This window comes from Bombina bombina, chromosome 3 (assembly GCF_027579735.1).
Source record: "Bombina bombina isolate aBomBom1 chromosome 3, aBomBom1.pri, whole genome shotgun sequence".
NCBI classification, from domain to species: Eukaryota; Metazoa; Chordata; class Amphibia; order Anura; family Bombinatoridae; genus Bombina; species Bombina bombina.
Window position 1 is genome coordinate 104,223,235 of NC_069501.1, and position 21,628 is coordinate 104,244,862.

Genomic DNA, 21,628 nt, shown 5'->3' on the forward strand with positions numbered 1-21,628 from the left:
ACGTCACAATCCAGGAATCCCCCAACTAAGGCCTTACCCCAACACAACCTGTAAGCAACCTAAGACTTCTGGGTGGGGCCAAGATCAGCTCTGAAAGCGCCCTCCCACTCTCCCAGGATGACAACACATGGTGATCATCCGCCGTACCACCATTGTCTGGAAGACGTGTCGTAATGTGCAGGGGTTAAAAAAAAACAACCACTTTTAAATTCATTTGATTAGCAAATAAGCATTTTTCTCCTAGCATTCCTTGTTAAAAAGCATATGTACATAGCCTCAGCTAAAACAATGCACTACAGGGAGATAACTGGTGATTGGTGGCTGCACACATTTGCCTCTTGCTATTGGTTCACCATGTGTGTTCAAATAGGTTCCAGTAGTGCATTGCTGCTCTGCTTTGCAGGAGGTTAAATACAGTTATATGCAAGCAATGGTGCAATAATAAAATGCTCTATCATATTTGAGCATTTTCTTTTTGCACTTTCATGTCCCTTTAATTATTTTTTTTAGTTACTTAGTTAAAATTCAACAAACCGAAGTAATGTGGGAGAAAAGTGCAGTAACTTTGTGCAACATCATACTGCAATCTGCATCTAATCAAGGGGGGGGGGGGATATTAAAAACTTACCTCCTGGCTTTATAAGGGGTAAGAGTTCATTACAGACATCTCTAGTAGCAAAGAAGTTGGTTTTCAAGGTGACTTCAGCTTGAGTAGCAAACGGGGTAGTGTCGGCAACTGACAATATAAAAAACATAATTTATGTAAGAACTTACCTGATAAATTCATTTCTTTCATATTAACAAGAGTCCATGAGCTAGTGACGTATGGGATATACATTCCTACCAGGAGGGGCAAAGTTTCCCAAACCTTAAAATGCCTATAAATACACCCCTCACCACACCCACAAATCAGTTTAACGAATAGCCAAGAAGTGGGGTGATAAGAAAAAAAGTGCGAAGCATATAAAATAAGGAATTGGAATAATTGTGCTTTATACAAAAAAATCATAACCACCACAAAAAAGGGTGGGCCTCATGGACTCTTGTTAATATGAAAGAAATGAATTTATCAGGTAAGTTCTTACATAAATTATGTTTTCTTTCATGTAATTAACAAGAGTCCATGAGCTAGTGACGTATGGGATAATGACTACCCAAGATGTGGATCTTTCCACACAAGAGTCACTAGAGAGGGAGGGATAAAAATAAAGACAGCCAATTCCTGCTGAAAATAATCCACACCCAAAATAAAGTTTAACAAAAAACATAAGCAGAAGATTCAAACTGAAACCGCTGCCTGAAGAACTTTTCTACCAAAAACTGCTTCAGAAGAAGAAAATACATCAAAATGGTAGAATTTAGTAAAAGTATGCAAAGAGGACCAAGTTGCTGCTTTGCAGATCTGGTCAACCGAAGCTTCATTCCTAAACGCCCAGGAAGTAGAAACTGACCTAGTAGAATGAGCTGTAATTCTTTGAGGCGGAATTTTACCCGACTCAACATAGGCAAGATGAATTAAAGATTTCAACCAAGATGCCAAAGAAATGGCAGAAGCTTTCTGGCCTTTCCTAGAACCGGAAAAGATAACAAATAGACTAGAAGTCTTACGGAAAGATTTCGTAGCTTCAACATAATATTTCAAAGCTCTAACAACATCCAAAGAATGCAATGATTTCTCCTTAGAATTCTTAGGATTAGGACATAATGAAGGAACCACAATTTCTCTACTAATGTTGTTGGAATTCACAACTTTAGGTAAAAATTCAAAAGAAGTTCGCAACACCGCCTTATCCTGATGAAAAATCAGAAAAGGAGACTCACACGAAAGAGCAGATAATTCAGAAACTCTTCTAGCAGAAGAGATGGCCAAAAGGAACAAAACTTTCCAAGAAAGTAATTTAATGTCCAATGAATGCATAGGTTCAAACGGAGGAGCTTGAAGAGCTCCCAAAACCAAATTCAAACTCCATGGAGGAGAAATTGACTTAATGACAGGTTTTATACGAACCAAAGCTTGTACAAAACAATGAATATCAGGAAGAATAGCAATCTTTCTGTGAAAAAGAACAGAAAGAGCGGAGATTTGTCCTTTCAAAGAACTCGCGGACAAACCCTTATCTAAACCATCCTGAAGAAACTGTAAAATTCTCGGTATTCTAAAAGAATGCCAAGAAAAATGATGAGAAAGACACCAAGAAATATAAGTCTTCCAGACTCTATAATATATCTCTCGAGATACAGATTTACGAGCCTGTAACATAGTATTAATCACGGAGTCAGAGAAACCTCTATGACCAAGAATCAAGCGTTCAATCTCCATACCTTTAAATTTAAGGATTTCAGATCCGGATGGAAAAAAGGACCTTGAGACAGAAGGTCTGGTCTTAACGGAAGAGTCCATGGTTGGCAAGATGCCATCCGGACAAGATCCGCATACCAAAACCTGTGAGGCCATGCCGGAGCTATTAGCAGAACAAACGAGCATTCCCTCAGAATCTTGGAGATTACTCTTGGAAGAAGAACTAGAGGCGGAAAGATATAGGCAGGATGATACTTCCAAGGAAGTGATAATGCATCCACTGCCTCCGCCTGAGGATCCCGGGATCTGGACAGATACCTGGGAAGTTTCTTGTTTAGATGAGAGGCCATCAGATCTATCTCTGGGAGCCCCCACAATTGAACAATCTGAAGAAATACCTCTGGGTGAAGAGACCATTCGCCCGGATGCAACGTTTGGCGACTGAGATAATCCGCTTCCCAATTGTCTACACCTGGGATATGAACCGCAGAGATTAGACAGGAGCTGGATTCCGCCCAAACCAAAATTCGAGATACTTCTTTCATAGCCAGAGGACTGTGAGTCCCTCCTTGATGATTGATGTATGCCACAGTTGTGACATTGTCTGTCTGAAAACAAATGAACGATTCTCTCTTCAGAAGAGGCCAAAACTGAAGAGCTCTGAAAACTGCACGGAGTTCCAAGATATTGATCGGTAATCTCACCTCCTGAGATTCCCAAACTCCTTGTGCCGTCAGAGATCCCCACACAGCTCCCCAACCTGTGAGACTTGCATCTGTTGAAATTACAGTCCAGGTCGAAAGAACAAAAGAAGCCCCCTGAATTAAACGATGGTGATCTGTCCACCACGTTAGAGAGTGCCGAACAATCGGTTTTAAAGATATTAATTGATATATCTTCGTGTAATCCCTGCACCATTGGTTCAGCATACAGAGCTGAAGAGGTCGCATGTGAAAACGAGCAAAGGGGATCGCGTCCGATGCAGCAGTCATAAGACCTAGAATTTCCATGCATAAGGCTACCGAAGGGAATGATTGAGACTGAAGGTTTCGACAGGCTGTAATCAATTTTAGACGTCTCTTGTCTGTTAAAGACAAAGTCATGGACACTGAATCTATCTGGAAACCCAGAAAGGTTACCCTTGTTTGAGGAATCAAAGAACTTTTTGGTAAATTGATCCTCCAACCATGATCTTGAAGAAACAACACAAGTCGATTCGTATGAGACTCTGCTAAATGTAAAGACGGAGCAAGTACCAAGATATCGTCCAAATAAGGAAATACCACAATACCCTGTTCTCTGATTACAGACAGAAGGGCACCGAGAATCTTTGTGAAAATTCTTGGAGCTGTAGCAAGGCCAAACGGTAGAGCCACAAATTGGTAATGCTTGTCTAGAAAAGAGAATCTCAGGAACTGATAATGATCTGGATGAATCGGAATATGCAGATATGCATCCTGTAAATCTATTGTGGACATATAATTCCCTTGCTGAACAAAAGGCAATATAGTCCTTACAGTTACCATCTTGAACGTTGGTATCCTTACATAACGATTCAATAATTTTAGATCCAGAACTGGTCTGAAGGAATTCTCCTTCTTTGGTACAATGAAGAGATTTGAATAAAACCCCATCCCCTGTTCCGGAACTGGAACTGGCATAATTACTCCAGCCAACTCTAGATCTGAAACACAATTCAGAAATGCTTGAGCTTTCACTGGATTTACTGGGACATGGGAAAGAAAAAATCTCTTTGCAGGAGGTCTCATCTTGAAACCAATTCTGTACCCTTCTGAAACAATGTTCTGAATCCAAAGATTGTGAACAGAACTGATCCAAATTTCTTTGAAAAAACGTAACCTGCCCCCTACCAGCTGAACTGGAATGAGGGTCGTACCTTCATGTGAACTTAGAAGCAGGCTTTGCCTTTCTAGCAGGCTTGGATTTATTCCAGACTGGAGATGGTTTCCAAACTGAAACTGCTCCTGAGGACGAAGGATCAGGCTTTTGTTCTTTGTTGAAACGAAAGGAACGAAAACGATTGTTAGCCCTGTTTTTACCTTTAGACTTTTTATCCTGTGGTAAAAAAGTTCCTTTCCCACCAGTAACAGTTGAAATAATAGAATCCAACTGAGAACCAAATAATTTGTTTCCCTGGAAAGAAATGGAAAGTAGAGTTGATTTAGAAGCCATATCAGCATTCCAAGTCTTAAGCCATAAAGCTCTTCGGGCTAAGATAGCCAGAGACATAAATCTAACATCAACTCTAATAATATCAAAAATGGCATCACAGATGAAATTATTAGCATGCTGGAGAAGAATAATAATATCATGAGAATCACGATTTGTTACTTGTTGCGCTAGAGTTTCCAACCAAAAAGTTGAAGCTGCAGCAACATCAGCCAATGATATAGCAGGTCTAAGAAGATTACCTGAACATAGATAAGCTTTTCTTAGAAAAGATTCAATTTTTCTATCTAAAGGATCCTTAAACGAGGTACCATCTGATGTAGGAATGGTAGTACGTTTAGCAAGGGTAGAAATAGCCCCATCAACTTTAGGGATTTTGTCCCAAAATTCTAATCTGTCAGGCGGAACAGGATATAATTGCTTAAAACGTTTAGAAGGAGTAAATGAATTACCCAATCTATCCCATTCCTTAGCAATTACTGCAGAAATAGCATTAGGAACAGGAAAGACTTCTGGAATAACCGCAGGAGCTTTAAAAACCTTATCCAAACGTATAGAATTAGTATCAAGAGGACTAGAATCCTCTATTTCTAAAGCAATTAGTACTTCTTTAAGTAAAGAGCGAATAAATTCCATCTTAAATAAATATGAAGATTTATCAGCATCAATCTCTGAGACAGAATCCTCTGAACCAGAAGAGTCCAAAGAATCAGAATGATGGTGTTCATTTAAAAATTCATCTGTAGAGAGAGAAGATTTAAAAGACTTTTTACGTTTACTAGAAGGAGAAATAACAGACAAAGCCTTCTTTATGGATTCAGAAACAAAATCTCTTATGTTATCAGGAACATTCTGCACCTTAGATGTTGAGGGAACTGCAACAGGCAATGGTACATCACTAAAGGAAATATTATCTGCATTAACAAGTTTGTCATGACATTTAATACAAACAACAGCTGGAGGAATAGCTACCAAAAGTTTACAGCAGATACACTTAGCTTTGGTAGATCCAGCAGGCAGAGGTTTTCCTGTAGTATCTTCTGGCTCAGATGCAACGTGAGACATCTTGCAATATGTAAGAGAAAAAACAACATATAAAGCAAAATAGATCAAATTCCTTATAAGACAGTTTCAGGAATGGGAAAAAAATGCCAAACATCAAGCTTCTAGCAACCAGAAGCAAATGAAAAATGAGACTGAAATAATGTGGAGACAAAAGCGACGCCCATATTTTTTGGCGCCAAATAAGACGCCCACATTATTTGGCGCCAAAAATGACGCCACATCCGGAACGCCGACATCTTTGGCGCAAAATAACGTCAAAAAAATGACGCAACTTCCGGCGACACGTATGACGCCGGAAACGGAAATGAATTTTTGCGCCAAAAAAGTCTGCGCCAAGAATGACGCAATAAAATGAAGCATTTTCAGCCCCCGCGAGCCTAACAGCCCACAGGGAAAAAAGTCAAATTTTTGAGGTAAGAAAAATATGATAATTAAAGCATAATCCCAAATATGAAACTGACTGTCTGGAAATAAGGAAAGTTGAACATTCTGAGTCAAGGCAAATAAATGTTTGAATACATATATTTAGAACTTTATAAATAAAGTGCCCAACCATAGCTTAGAGTGTCACAGAAAATAAGACTTACTTACCCCAGGACACTCATCTACATGTTTGTAGAAAGCCAAACCAGTACTGAAACGAGAATCAGTAGAGGAAATGGTAAATATAAGAGTATATCGTCGATCTGAAAAGGGAGGTAAGAGATGAATCTCTACGACCGATAACAGAGAACCTTATGAAATAGACCCCGTAGAAGGAGATCACTGCATTCAATAGGCAATACTCTCCTCACATCCCTCTGACATTCACTGCACGCTGAGAGGAAAACCGGGCTCCAACTTGCTGCGGAGCGCATATCAACGTAGAATCTAGCACAAACTTACTTCACCACCTCCCTTGGAGGCAAAGTTTGTAAAAACTGATTTGTGGGTGTGGTGAGGGGTGTATTTATAGGCATTTTAAGGTTTGGGAAACTTTGCCCCTCCTGGTAGGAATGTATATCCCATACGTCACTAGCTCATGGACTCTTGTTAATTACATGAAAGAAATACAAATATTAGTACAGCGAACACGTAAGACATCACACTAAGCTCTGATACTGAAAACCTTAAAGCACAGCCTGATACAGCGGTATTTTTAGCAGGGCTTGATATCTCTAAGTTTTACTTCTAGATTCTAGTGGTTTTGGAATGTATAAAGTGTAAGAAATGCCCATCTTAGTGAATCAATGCTCTGCTCTTATTTATTATAGGAAGAATAATATCACACTTGCTATTATACTGCAAATGTTGTAAGATGGTTTCAGATTAATTGAATGCATTTTATCAAATACAAATCTCTATAATATTATTGTGGGATACAAGTCAGTTTAAAAATCAATCTAGGAACAAAAAGCTGCAATACAAAAACATACTAATACATTGGTTCCCAAAGTAGGCGGTACTGCCCCGGGGGGGGGGGGGGTGTGTGATTACTGAGGAGGGCACTCATAGGCATACGAGGTGGAAGGGGGGCACTGGGATTACCTTAGGTGACCCTAGTAGAAAAAGAGTGGAAGAGGATGCTATAGGGCACCTCCAAGTATAATTATTGTAATTTGTTATGCTTTATCCTAGATGTGAAATGCAAACAACTTTCTTGTTTTTTATTTAAAGTTTAAGCGCTCTGTCAAGGCTTTTTCGTCTATGATCCTTCAGGTTTATCAGCAACTTTTTCTTTCTCTCACTACAATAAATTGCAGCCACTTGTACTGTAGGCTAGCATTATATGTTGTGTCAGCGCTGTACATTACATGAATTATTAACATTAACTACACAGTTTAGAATAACTGTGTAGTAGCAGGAAACACAACCAAGTCCTGTTGTGCTTGTCAGAGTAGCTTTATACACAGTCAACTATCTAAGGTTTTTAAGTCTTCTGTCATTAGAAATAATTTGCTGGTGCACTACATAACACTCTGGTAAGTAGAATTCACTTTCTATAAAGTTTATTCATTGGTGCAGTAGTACCGCCAGCACAGCTCCAGATAAAAAGCAAAACTTTGTCACATTTTAAACAAAAATGGTAAGGTCATGCCTTACATGTTTCGGCCGATAGACTTAATCATAGATGTCATGATTAAGGCTATTGGCCGAAACATGTAAAGCGTGACTTTACCGTTTTTGTTTTAAATGTGACAAAGTTTTGCTTTTTATCTGAAGCAGTGCTGGTGATTTTTCACTTTCTCATTATATATCCCTGCAAGCCAGGCACCTTTGAACAGCTGTGCAACCAATTGGAGCAATAGTGGTCACATGGTGGAGGATCAGTTCAGGATCGGAACCAAGTGCTCTCAAACCAGAAGTTAGAGTGAGTGGACCATTCCGTTAATGCTGCTGGATATGGTTACCTACCGAGAATCCTAAAATGGACGTACAGAGGACAAAAGGACCCAGCAAGAGAGCTGTGTTTTCCTCCAAGAAGGTTGTGAGTAACTGCTCACATAAGAGGAAAGCGAGAGGCTGAATTTGGGACTAGAGCCGTATGACTAATAGGTAGGAACTAATGTTGGTATGTGACACTCTGACTTGCATTATTGTTTGAGAATTTTTCCGGTACACTATATACCACAGTGCTATTTGAGTTTTGGAGCTGAATCCATTTGCTGTTTTTTCATTGTGGATTACTACAAGAGTTGGACACTGAGGGACCCACATGATTTTTACAGCATAAACCTCAGTGACAATTTGGTTGGGTACAATGGATATTATTTTTCAACTGTCTTCGGCATAATGCACATTTATAACTTAATATAAAATACTATAACATGTTTTAATCCTAATAAATTCACCTTAAACCCAGTAATACTTCCCCATAAACCCTCTTGCATTGACACTACACAAACATAATAAGTATTAGTTAAATTGACATTACATGTTGCCATGGTTACACTGCAAGTTTATTTAAGCATCTCTTATATTTTATGTTAGAAGAATGCGTGGGAAAGAGACAAGAAATCTAATTATATTTTTTAACTAAGGTAACCAAAAAAATGTTGAGAAATATGTTAAACTCAAAATGTAGTTCACCATAAAACATTTAAATTATGTGCCAATTAGGCAAAGCAAACAAGTCAGAGTCCAATCACGCCCATATCTTTCTCAAGGGTTGCAAAGTGCTGTGGTCCCAAGCAGGATTTTAGCTATGTGCTTAATTGCATAGTTTCCAAGGTGCAATGGTTCTAAAATGAAATACCCTGGGGACTTCCAGAGGTGCCCATCTTACTGGTCACTATATTTCTAAAATTCTAAGTTTATTGCAGCATCCACAAATGTCATTAGCAATAACAAGTGTATGAAAATATCATTGGATTGCGCTAAATAATTTGCAGATTGGTGTCCTCAATCAAGAGAATAGTTAACAGCAAGGGCCTGTGTGAAGCCGAATCGGTACAGGTCTCAGTAGCGTGGCAACGTTGAGTTGACCTTTAGCCGTACCCTTCTCTCCTAGGGCTTCATATTCAAAACCTTGCTGCTCAGGCAAGATATTCGAAGAGGTTTCGTCGGTACAGGAGGTCCTTAAAAATATTTAGAAACAAAAATGTTATCGTGAGAAATGTTTTTGTTGCTATGTAGTGTTCTTTATGTGAAACAAAAACGCCTACATTACAATTAATTGAATATCAGGCCCTTGAGAGCTTGCATATTTTTTTCTTTTTTTTTCTTTTCTTGGACTACAAGCTAGCAACATATATTTGAAAATTGAGAGCTATAACCTGAATACCTAGAAAAGTATGACTTACATCAAACCCTACAGACTGGCCTACACTCACTGTGGTGCCTATTGAGGATATTGCTGGGAATCAGCTGAAATATATCTCAGAGCCTGCTGTGATTCAAAGTTCTGAGGGGCAAGAGCAGATAGCGGAGGATTGTGCCGAGAGCCCATGTTCCGTGGCGGAGCGAGCTTTGACAATGTCTGTGAAAATCATTCATGGGTTGTGCAGCCTATATTGGATATTCCAGCTTCCTTTTCTTCTTGATTGGGTCTTAAAAAGGACATGAAACCCACATTTTTTTCTTCCATGATTCAGATAGAGAATACAGTTTTAAATAACTTTACAATTTACTTCTATTATTTAATTTGCATCCTTCTCTTGTTATCCTTTGCTGAAAGGTTTATCTAGGAAAGCTCAGGACCAGCAAAGAACCTAGGTTCTAGCTGCTGATTGGTGGCTGCATATATATACTGATTGTCATTGGCTCACCCATGTGTTCAATCAGCAACCAGTAGTGCATTGCTGCTCATTCAACAAAGCATACCAAGAGAACAAAGAAAAAAAATTGATAAAAGGAGTAAATTAGAAAGTTGCTTAAAATTGCATGCTCTATCTGAATCATGACAGAAAAAATGTGGGTTTCATATCTCTTTAAGATTATATTCAAGCTGTGAGAGCTGCAGAACCTTTGAGAAGAGGAAGACTCTTTGTTGCGGTGCACTAGGATTGACAAGTGGAACAAGTAACTCCATATCATGTTTTATGATTTGGGGATTGGTGTCACGCAAGCGTGGCAACACTTTTCTATTCTGACTTGTGCCACAAATGTCGAATGTGACCATTTGCGGTTTGTGTTTGTTGGATACTGATGGTGTAGGATAGGTCCGACTATGGTGGGCAAACACTGCTAACTTATTTTTCCTTGCTCTGCCTATGTTGAGTAAGTTATTCATGACACCCAGTTTGTTGAATGCAAAGATCGTTGTGCTGTATTTCAATATGTGGAGACATAATCTACACTTACTTTTTTAGATTTGAGTGTTCATGATACCAAAATAGTGCAGTTAGATTTTATTAGCTTATGAATAACTAAGAAAAGGCTACCTGCTGTTAACCATGCACAACCAGCTGAGAGTATAAAAAAAGAATGTCCTTCTTGACATATACGGGAGCCAATCTATTATTGATTTTACATTCTGTTACTAAATGCTGCTAGCTTATCTACTGTGTCACATGATGGTCAATAGACCTGGGTTTTGAAAACACTTTGGGCTAGATTTATTATAGCCGAGGCGTACAGGGGCGTGTATACGCGCCCCTGTATGCCTCAGCTCGCCTGTGGCTTGGCGAAATTACCCGCAGGTATTTGGCATTACACACGAGCGCAATTTTGCGTTCGCGTGCAATCCCGCCCCCTGCCCGCGCACAGCCAATCACTCGCGGGCAGGAGCTGTCAATCTCCTCGGTCGGACTCGACTGAGGAGATTGACTTTCGCCAGTTTAGAGGTGGCGAAGAGCGTTATCAAGCAGCGGTCTGGTGACCGCTGCTTGATAAATCACGGCGAGCAAGTTCTTGTGAGAACTTGCTGCCGTAGGGGCTTCATAAATCTATCCCTTTATAGTTATTTGATGGTCAAATGGGCGGGCTGTGAAAAATTGTGTAAGTGTACTGGGTCCTTGTATTTATTTGTGAAATGTTCTATGCTCATATATTTCTGTGTTTGTAGATTTTCTGTTCATTTTACTGAAATCTAGTTGATAATTTATAAGAATTGTTAATGTTTACTTAGCTTATATATCTGTTTTTGATCTACCATGAGTTTAGAGAGATTATTCAAGCATCTTAAAAGGGATATGAAACCCAAATTATTATTTTTTTTCTTTCAGGATTCAGCTAGAACATGCAATTTTAAACAACTTTTTAAAGTACTTCTATTACCAATATTCGTTCTCTTGGTATCTTTTGTTAAAAAGCAGCAATATATGCGTAGGAACTGGGCCCATTTCTGGAGCACTATATGGCAGCAATTTTGCAAGAATGTGATCCTTTTGTAAGAGCACTAGATGGGCAGCACTATTTCCTGTCACGTAGTGCTCCAGATGCCTACCTAGGTATCTCTTCAACACAGAATATCAAGGGATCGAAGAAAATTTGATAATAGAAGTAAATTGGAAACGTTTGTAAAATGGTACGCTCTGTCTGAATCACAAAATAAATTTAAACAAAAAAGAGGTTTCCATTCATAATGTTAATACAGATATAGGTATTTATAGGTTTGTCAGTTATACTATTATTTCAGAATTGCACTGGCCTAGGCTTCTTTATACCTCAGACATGGCTTCTCTTAATATTACAGTGTGTAAATTGCAACCCTTTCAGGACATGTAGGTTTATTATTGCAGAGCCATTATTCTACTTTTCTATGGGCTAGATTACAAGTGGAGTGCTAATTTATTGCGAGATTGTTTACAGGCGCACAATAAATAACCAGCCATTACATGTGGCTGGTTAATGCTACCGCAAGCTTGCGGTAGCAATTAGTGCTCCGTAAATTAAATTTTCAAAATTTCCTCCAATTGCCCCCTCAAAAAAGTGTGCATATCCTTGATAAAAAATAAAATAAATATCAGCAGCTTTAATTATTAAAAATATAACTGCAGGACACAGTTTTAATTGGTTAAAGTGAGCAGGTGTTAGAAAATAATCGCCGTTGCAATGCATTGTGATGCAGCTGTTTACGATGCTGCATCGATGCAGTGCAGATCCTATAATCGATTCCGGGGTCAGTGACGTCATCGCACAACGCCACGTGACCCCGCATTTCTCACACAGAGCAGTTGTCAGACTGTTACCTACAATTCCTAAGCATTGCTGCTACTTCAGGAAACATACAACTCAAACTGCTGTTTTTATTGTTACAGCCCCCAGCTGTACTACATCAGGACTTGCTGTGTTGCGCAGACATCTGATGAAATCTGAGACACAGAGCACTCCAACAGACCCCCCCCCCCCCCTCACACACACAAATGTTCCAGTCAGGAATTTTTATGACACCTATATCCTAAAGAGGGATAGGGAATACTTTTTAAGTAAAAAGGAGGTGAAGTGGATATTTCACCTCAATACTAGATCCCCCTGCGGTCTCAATATAGAGGCTGATGTGAACCTGTTTGTTTAGCTGGCCTTGTATCCATTTCATTGTTTATCAATAATTAATCTAGCATTTTGATGTCAGTCTTGGGTATATTGATGGGCACAGTTTCAATATATAGCTGTATGCTGGTTATTAGATCATATCAGTTGTGTTAGATCAAGTTCCACCTCTGTGCCCAACATTGATTTTATTTTATTTACTTACTTATTCGTTTTTATTAGTTTAATCTAATTTAATGCTAAGGCGATTTTGCTCTAATAATATATTTGTACAAAAAAAGTGGTGCTATTCACTGTCAACACACTATATGCTTAGCTCATTTATTGTGTTAATATCTATGGTCCATTCACATGAAATATACTGTGCTGTCTAGGTTCTCTTTGTAACTAATTATGTTCAGCATTTATTTTGAAACGTTATTTTTCACTTGATATTTGTAATTTTTATAGTAATTTTCATAGTACACTTTAGCATTTCTTGTGTCCTGTTTTTTTCACAGTCTATTTTAGGTTAACACTTTATCTGCTATTAAAATTACTTTATTGAAGTGTAATTATTGTGATAATATTCAGGTGATATTTGTTAATTATGTACCTTTAAATAAACTGTGGGCAGACTTAATAGTTAAGCAGTGATCAAGTGCGGTGGTCCCGCATGAAACGCGTATGCTCCTTGCTGCCTTTTTTTATGACCATTCTAATGTTTTTCTGAATGTTCATATACTATTGTCCTCCTTTTTGTTTTTAGTGCACTGTACAATAAAATACTTTTTTTGATTTGCTATACTTTGCTGAAGTATTTTTTCACTGTTAGCCGGAACCTTTGTTTGTTGACACTCTGTTCTGTGACGTCTTGGATGGAGACGCACTTCCTGGCTCCGGTGTATTGCTATAGGGGAATGTCTTACTAGGTGCACACGCTGAAGCGAAGCCGAAGATACGCAGAAGAGGCTTTTTTGGAACACGGAAGGAATAAGCACCACTTTTCTTTGTATTATATATCCTAAAGAGCCCACAGCAGCCTCATGTAAACAATATTATTATTACTCTTTATTTATAAAGCGCCAAAGGATATTGCAGCGCTGTCCATGGGTAACAAAGATAAAAGGACAGTACAATATAAGACACCAGACAAAATTTAACAAATACAGGGGGAATTGGGGGCCCTGTTCCTGTGGGAACTTACCATCTAAATGGGTAGGAGGGTGAGAAACAGGAGGTCGGGATTGCAAAGGTGGGAAGATTTGCATCAATATAGAGAGAGAATCGCTCAACCTGGGAACGAACAATAGCATAATAGCTTGTTATATGGCTAGTTACCACCCAAGAAACAGCCTCTTTTTGCTCAACATGTGCCTTTCACAGACAAGAACTCTCCTGTAGCATATCAGTCTGATCCTGACTTAACAGTATAGTCCAGCCACAAAATACCAGGCAATCCCTCTCTGAACGAGAGAAACTGCAAAACCCCAGACGGGGCTGGACTGTACTGTTAAGTCAGGATCAGACTGATATGCTACAGGAAAGTTCTTGTCTGTGAAAGCCACATGTTGAGCAAAAAGAGGCTGCTTATTGGGTGGTAACTTGCCATAGAACAAGCTATTCTGCTACTGTTCGTTCCCAGGTTGAGCGCTTCTCTCTTTTTATTTATGCAAAAGGTGGGAATGATGTTAGTGTTGAGTTAGATGAGGGCAACTATTAGGCAAGTGGAATTCATTAGTTACCGATTTGGCGAATCTTTTCTTGTATTATCGATTCACTGTTACGTTATTTGAGAGTTGCTATTAGATATAGTAAGTGAAAAGTTTTACAAAAGGTCACACAATTACCCCTCAAATGTTGAAAATAAAATTATAAATTGTGTGACTTTTGTAAAACTTTTCACTTACTATATCTAATAGCAACTATCAAATGCTTGTTTGGGCTAGGGGTCTGTCAGAGAGCAAACATGTAGCCGAGACTGCAACAGTAAACAGTGAATCGATAACACAAGAAAAGATTCACTGTTTACATGAGGCTGCTGTCGGCTCTTTAGGATATAGGTGTCATAACAATTCCTGACCGGAACATTTGTGTGTGAGTCTAGAGGGGAGTCTGTTGGAGACCTGAGTCTCAGATTTCATCAGATGTCTGTGCACTTTGCGCAGCAAGTCCTGATTTGGAAAGGCAACGTGGGGAAAGAGAGGAAGCGCCGTACTGCGGTCAGCAATGGAGGGGAGCAGAGTCTTAGCAATACAGAAGAGGGGTGGAATAACCAACCACCCGTCTGTGGCCTTCCCCTGATTTATAGAATATTGACCACTACTATACAGCTCAGCTGTCAGCACAGTGCTACTTTTGCATCAAGAAGAAATATGCTTGTTGACACTTATGGGGTCTAACTAAAAATGAATATGCCCCCAGTGTGTGTGTGTGTGTGTGTGTGTGTGTGTGTGTGTGTGTGTGTGTGTGTGTGTGTGTGTGTGTGTGTGTGTGTGACGAAGGGGACTTGATCCCCGAAAACGTTCCACAAATAAAGTAATCTTTACTTTTCTGTTAAAAGTCCTGAGAGTGCATCTTTTTGGTTCCTGTATTGTGTTCAAGTCTGCACCCAGGCGGATGTTCAGCTGTGGGAATATATATATATATATATATATATATATATATATATATATATATACACACACATACATATATATATACATACATATACACACACACACGGAAAAGAACAACTTCAGGAAAATCATGGGCAGTAATCATGATATTGAATCGAATCGTTGACAGAATAATCGGAATCGAATTGTGAAACCAGAGAAGATGCACACCCCTACTGAAAAGTGCCTTTACGTTGCGTTTTATAGGTACTGTATTATTCCTATAAATATATATGCACATGCTTATATACATATACGTGTGTATATACCTAACCTTTTAAAAAAAGAATTATTTGAAAATAAAGTTTATTATAAGAGACCCAAGAGAGAGTGGTCTTTTTTTATATCTGAGTACCTTCTATTATTATCACTAATCCCTATGTCTATAAGAGCCAAGAGTGGCCTTTTGAGCAATTTAGAAGGTTTACAATGTGGTTGTATTAGATCTCTGTATTAACCCTTTGATGACAGGGTTAATTTGTCTACACATGAACAAAGTTCCAATGTAAACAAATTAAAATCCCCGCGATCATGAGATTTCAATGATTGGATCAGGTCAGGGAGCATGCCTTTGACGCTAGGCACGCCCTCCAGACCATTATCGCATCCTGGAAGCACCTCTGGCTTCAGGGCAGCCAGAAGGCTAGGACGTTTTATTCCGTCCTAACTGTGCTAAAGCCCGGCGCAGTTAGGATGGAATAGAACGTCAGAACGGCGTTAAAAGGTTAATCATTTTGGGAGTATTCTAAGCCTTCTATATTGTAATGGAATTGAACTTTATTCTAACACATTGTATGCCACAATTTAAAACTCAAAAATAAATTAAATACCCTACTGGATTACAGCATAAGTTTTTGTAATGTCCCTTCATCTCTGCAAATGGTTATAGTCTCTAAATGATACCAAAAAAATGTACATAGTTTTAAAGAGATTTAAAAAAAAAAAAAAAAAAAAAAAAAAAAAAAAAACAGGGGGGGCGAGCTTGACCCTGCTAGGACATGGCCGCTCAGTGAGATCACTCTATGGGACCGGAGCTCCAATTATTAACTATCCAGCAATTGGGGACCTAAAGAAATGCATCAGCTGATGTGGGAATAGTTAGTGATCACACTACCGCAGCCCACCTCGCCTCTGTTCCCCCGCATACAGGCATAAAGGTCTCGCCTAGTTAGAACTACCGCCGCCATCTTGCCAGCACCATGCGGCTACCGGAACACCGCTGCTTTGAATAACAGCAGGAGCAGGTACTCCTAATTAAAAACTACCCACATGTTGTGCACTCAAACCTACAAAACAACTCTAGGTGTGTAGATACTCCACTTACTTACCCCTAAAAAGTCATAGTCCACATCAGGCAATATAAAGAGTCACAAGTCCTACCTACAGTAGCATAAAGATCAGTATATCCTAATGAGGAATCGTCACTCTAAACCTACCTACATCTCAGCAGCATAGTTTAAACTATAAGAACCAATAAACGCTGATAAGGATTTGAGTTTAAACAGCAAATCTAAAGACCACAAAACAAAAACCTCCATATTAAGCTAAAGACAACCAGGGATAAATCTTCTGGAGGACATACTGCCGACATACACTTTTTAGCAGCGTCCCATGGAGTTGACCTGTTACTACCAGTATGGAAGCCTTAGACGCTTGGGAACAACGTTCCCAACAACTTATAGAGGGGTATTTCCAAAATCTGAAAGAGGACTTAACATCACTACTTTCCTCCCTAACACTACTCTCAGAACATGAAGCCAATAGTACTGACCCTGCACAGGGGGTTAGAAACTATGATACACTGGTTCTCACAATTCAGGTAATCCCAGACAATCCCTCAAGCAGATCCACTCTGAACCCTCTGTACTGCAAGTTGGGGCAGGGGGCCAATGTCGACCTTGTGTCATCTACAATAACAGACTTGGAAGCCTCTGAACCACTATGCTTTGATATCATCTACACACAAAAGAGTACACATCATCTAAGGTTCCCTACACACTGCATGATACTCTTTGCCCAGCCCATCATCAAGAGACTATCCCTGTGTATGGGGATTACTTAAAGGAGATGGCACATTCTACCCTTACAGCTAGGAAACAGTCCTATGTAGCAGGAGATGCCAGCTTTGAAGAAGGCATGCACCTTACTATAGCTATGAAAGATAACCCAGCTGACAGCGGATCCTCTATTAAATTGCAGCCTTCTCTTTGTCCTGCCACAAGTGGCCTTGTGTTTAAAATCTGGCTTGGACTTAAGTTTGACCAGGGGACATGTGGAACATGTTCGACTCTTTACCCATCTGATATTAGCCAGTAATGCTTACGAGACAGAATAGGCATTGGGTAGAGGTACAGAACAATGGACACCTCACACTAATGATCCACAAAAGGTTTATTAGTTATGATGTGGGTGAAATTGATGCCTTCAACTATACTCTAATTGGCTCCAATGAACATATAACTTTCAAATATCCCTTTGACTATCTCTATATAAAGGTTCTTAGATCCAAAATAATTCTCTTAAATCGGACGGTCAGGTAATAGATGGCCTGTAACCCTAAATTCCACTAATGCTATGTAAATCGTACTGCATCTCTGCTTCCGGTTACCCACACCTATATGTCATAAGTTATAATCAGTTATGGTTACTTCACATAATGCTAGGGTTACGCAGCTGCCTTTTTCAGCTACTTAGACTCCTCTTATAATTGTCTCTTCCATATAACAGGATCCCATGAGATAATCTTATTACTTTTTGTCTGCATTACTCTCTATACAAAGATATATAGCCTTTGAACTGGATCAGTAAACTAAACTTACTGTCACCTTTACTTAAAGGGCCATAATTAAACACTTGAAAGTGATGCAGTATAGCTGTAAAAAGCTGGACTAGAAAATATCACCTGAACATCTCTATGTAAAAAAGAAAAGAAAAGTTTCTCAGTAGCCACATCCCATTGTAAAAGATTTCTAAGCAGCATATTAGTATGTATGTCCCGGGACAGCCAAAGGGATGAGCCTCGTGCACTCTCATGTTATTTCCCTATTCAGTGTAAGGAAGTTTAAATGAAATCTCATGAGAGTTAAGTCAAATCTCATGAGATCACACTAAGAGTTCATGACCTCAGCACTGCTGATGCAGATTGGCTGCTGTTCATTTCTTCATTTTTTTTTTACCTGCAGCTGGGCAGCAGCTGAGTATAACTTTTTACACAGAACTTACTCTGCTGAGCTGAGGAAATTGTGAGGTAAAATATCTTCCTTTTTTACATAGAGATGCTCAGGTGATATTTTCCTGTCAGCTTTTTACAGTTATACTGCATCAGTTTGAAGTGATTAAGCATATGAGTATTATGTCCCTTTAAATGGTTTTGTCTCAAGATGATACCAGTTTTCCATATACAGCATAGACATCTTAATTTACATATTTAAAGGAGTTCCTAGTTAGAAAGCCAGAAAAAAACTGCTCCTACAATATAATATCCTATATCTAATTTAAAAAAAAAAAAAAAAAAAAAAAAAAGTTTAAGGCATATATATTCTTTGTTTGTTCTCACACTGCTTTTGGATATATGGTAAGATCTGTACATACTTATGATTATCCTTGTTAATAACTTAATGAGCAGCAATATACCCTGAGATGATATCATCAAAACAACCTTACATTTATAAGTACCCAATGTATGGGCTCTACTCATTGGATATATTCTATTTAGCTTGATTTATCACATACTAATACCAAGAGAATATATGGTTGTTTTGTTCTCTTGGTTTCTCTCCAACAGTTGCATTAACATATGTATGTATATCTTCCATTATTGTTCTGAACATCTTTCTTTGCTTGTATTGAATGTTGAGTAGATGGGAGTTATTTTAGCTCTTTTTTCTAGTGTCTTAATTATATGTATATGTTATGACCTCCTAGGCCTTGCTGCGTTGTCTGCGGCCGAGATGACGTAGTCTGGAAACCTTAACCTTTTTCATATAACCTCTATATGAGGATGAGGTAGGCCTGCTGTAGGACACTTGAACTTAGATATATATATATACACCCAATAGAGGGTTTTATAGTGTTTACAGTCCCTAGACCAGACCTTTACAAACTTTTCATGTTGGTGACACACTTTTTAGACACAGTAATTCAGTTGTGCTAGCAAACAGGAGGTTAAAGTAACTTGTTTTAAGAGATAAGGACACAAACATAAATTATATAATAACAAAATGTATTTACAAGTAACAGTAAGTATGTGCCAGAATAAAAAAAAGTTTAATATCACCAATAGCTACTTACTATTTTAATGGGCTGTATGAGGTTGATGGGATGAACACAGTTTCTGAATATTTGGTGGAATATTAGATAAAGACACTGGCATTTCATCATCAAGCATTTTTAAGCTTCCCTTCCTATCCATATATCAAGCGCAGGAGCAGCAATGCACTACTGGGAGCTAGCTGCAATAAAAACCAAAACACTGACTTCTGACCAGCTCAGCATTTAAGCTGCTGCCCTCAGAACTCTGCGAGTCCGACTGACTACTTCCTACGCTGCAAACACACTGCTGTCCCACTCACTGACTACACATGCAGTCACGATTGAGGAGACTACACGTGCAGTCAGGAGCCAATGTGCTGCCAATGGGAATAGTTTCAGTTCCTGCTGAGCTGCGCCAATAGGTTAAGATGATCTGTGACCAACTAGGTATCAATCACGTGTCAATCATGTGATATGCGTAGCAGGCAGGCGGAAACCAAAAAAAAAAAAAAATTTGTGCTGAAGCTGGGACACACCTACACACTGCCGCTGACACACTAATGTGTCACGACACACAGTTTGGAAAGCACTGCCCTAGACTATGACAACCTACTGGAATAATTTTCTCTGACTATTATATATACATTTTTAGGCACCTCTTCATCTTTATTTAAATAAATGAAAGCAGTTGCCCCTTTGAATATATCTGTCCCACTTATAGAGATACCTATACTCACTAGCATCTATTCGAATCGGGGTCCCTAATCTCTGATATATATATATAATCTCTATGCAGGCCCCAACGTGGGACTGAATCGGTGTGGGACGGCAAAATTCCTGTAGCATCCCAGTACATAAATCTTGCATATACTCCATACTCAGTTCCTTACTGATACCATACATTTGTCACTTTATTAAAACTATCTTGAGAAACCTAAAAAAAATGTGTCTGTGGGAGTACCCAGATTACAGAGCTGCCAAGTACATATACTGTATGTATATGTATATATATATATATATATATATATATATATACACACACACATACACATATATATATATATATATATATATATATATATATATATATATATATATATATATATATATACATACATATATATATATATATATATATATATATATATACACACACACACTCTATATAGGTTATTATATTTTTGTTTACTTGCTATATATATATATATATCAGATCTCTGATGAAGCGCATGTGAGCATGCGGGAAACGCGTCAGATCCAACCCTGCACACTGTGACTGTGTATCTCACCTAACTGTTCATTAAAATAACCACTTTGGAACCAGAGTTTGCAGTACCTTGTTTTTCTTCTTCCTAATACTATATATATATATATCATTACGGCCCACACGCTTAAAGTCAAACAAATGACCTAAGCGAGGCTTACTGCAATTTTAGTGATCCTCATCAATAATATCCCATATTTACTATAATTATATATACCTAGTTTATAGTTGCCATCTTCCTTTAAATATGAGCTCTTTATTATCTATTCTATTAACCCTCTCATTGCTTATATCAACAATTAGATTGTCCGCCCCCTCCCCCTTCCCACCCCAACTATGAGCAGCTCTTGCCTGCTGATTTCCCCCTAACCTTCAACAAACTTTTACATACTATATGATACCATATAGAAAAATGAGGTTTCATTTATATGTGCATTATCTTGCTATTGACGTCTGGCTGTCTTCTTTTACTCTCTATGCAGTTTGTACCATTCTGGTAGTCAAGACTTATTTCATTGTCTGATTAATTTATTGTTTCTGCCTGTCAATATTGTTAATCTTACTGTTTATAAGTTCTTCTGTTACTGTACAAAACCTCAATAAAAATTATTCTAAAAAAAACCCCCCCAAAAAAATAATGAAAGGGATATGAAAATAAAAATCCTTTCATGATTCAGATATAGCATACAATTTTAAACAACTTTCTAATTTACTTCTATTGTCAATTGTTATTTGTTCTTTTGTTGAAAAGCAGATTATCTATGCTTAGGAGTGCGCCAGATGCCTCTTCAACACATTATAATATATCATAGGAATTAGGCAAATTTGATATTAGAAGAAAAAAAAAAAAAAAAAAAAAAATAATATATATATTTTATTATTTTTTATGGTATGCTCTGTCTGAATCACAAAGAAAATGTTTCATATCCCTTTGAATACAGCAGCACAAACTTTGCAGAAGTTGAATAGGTTACTCTACATCAGAGCTTTCCAAACTTTTCATGTTGGGGA

General features: G+C 38.3%; 1 protein-coding gene across 1 annotated transcript in view; it reads right to left on the reverse strand.

Annotated features, from left to right (window-relative positions):
• The window catches only part of LOC128652936 (carbonyl reductase [NADPH] 1-like), a 48,008-nt gene that overhangs the window by 20,261 nt on the left and 6,119 nt on the right, over window positions 1-21,628 (reverse strand). The window contains exon 2 of the mRNA XM_053705948.1: window positions 629-736. Coding sequence (XP_053561923.1) covers window positions 629-736 — 108 coding nt within the window. The remainder of the gene's footprint in view (window positions 1-628; window positions 737-21,628) is intronic.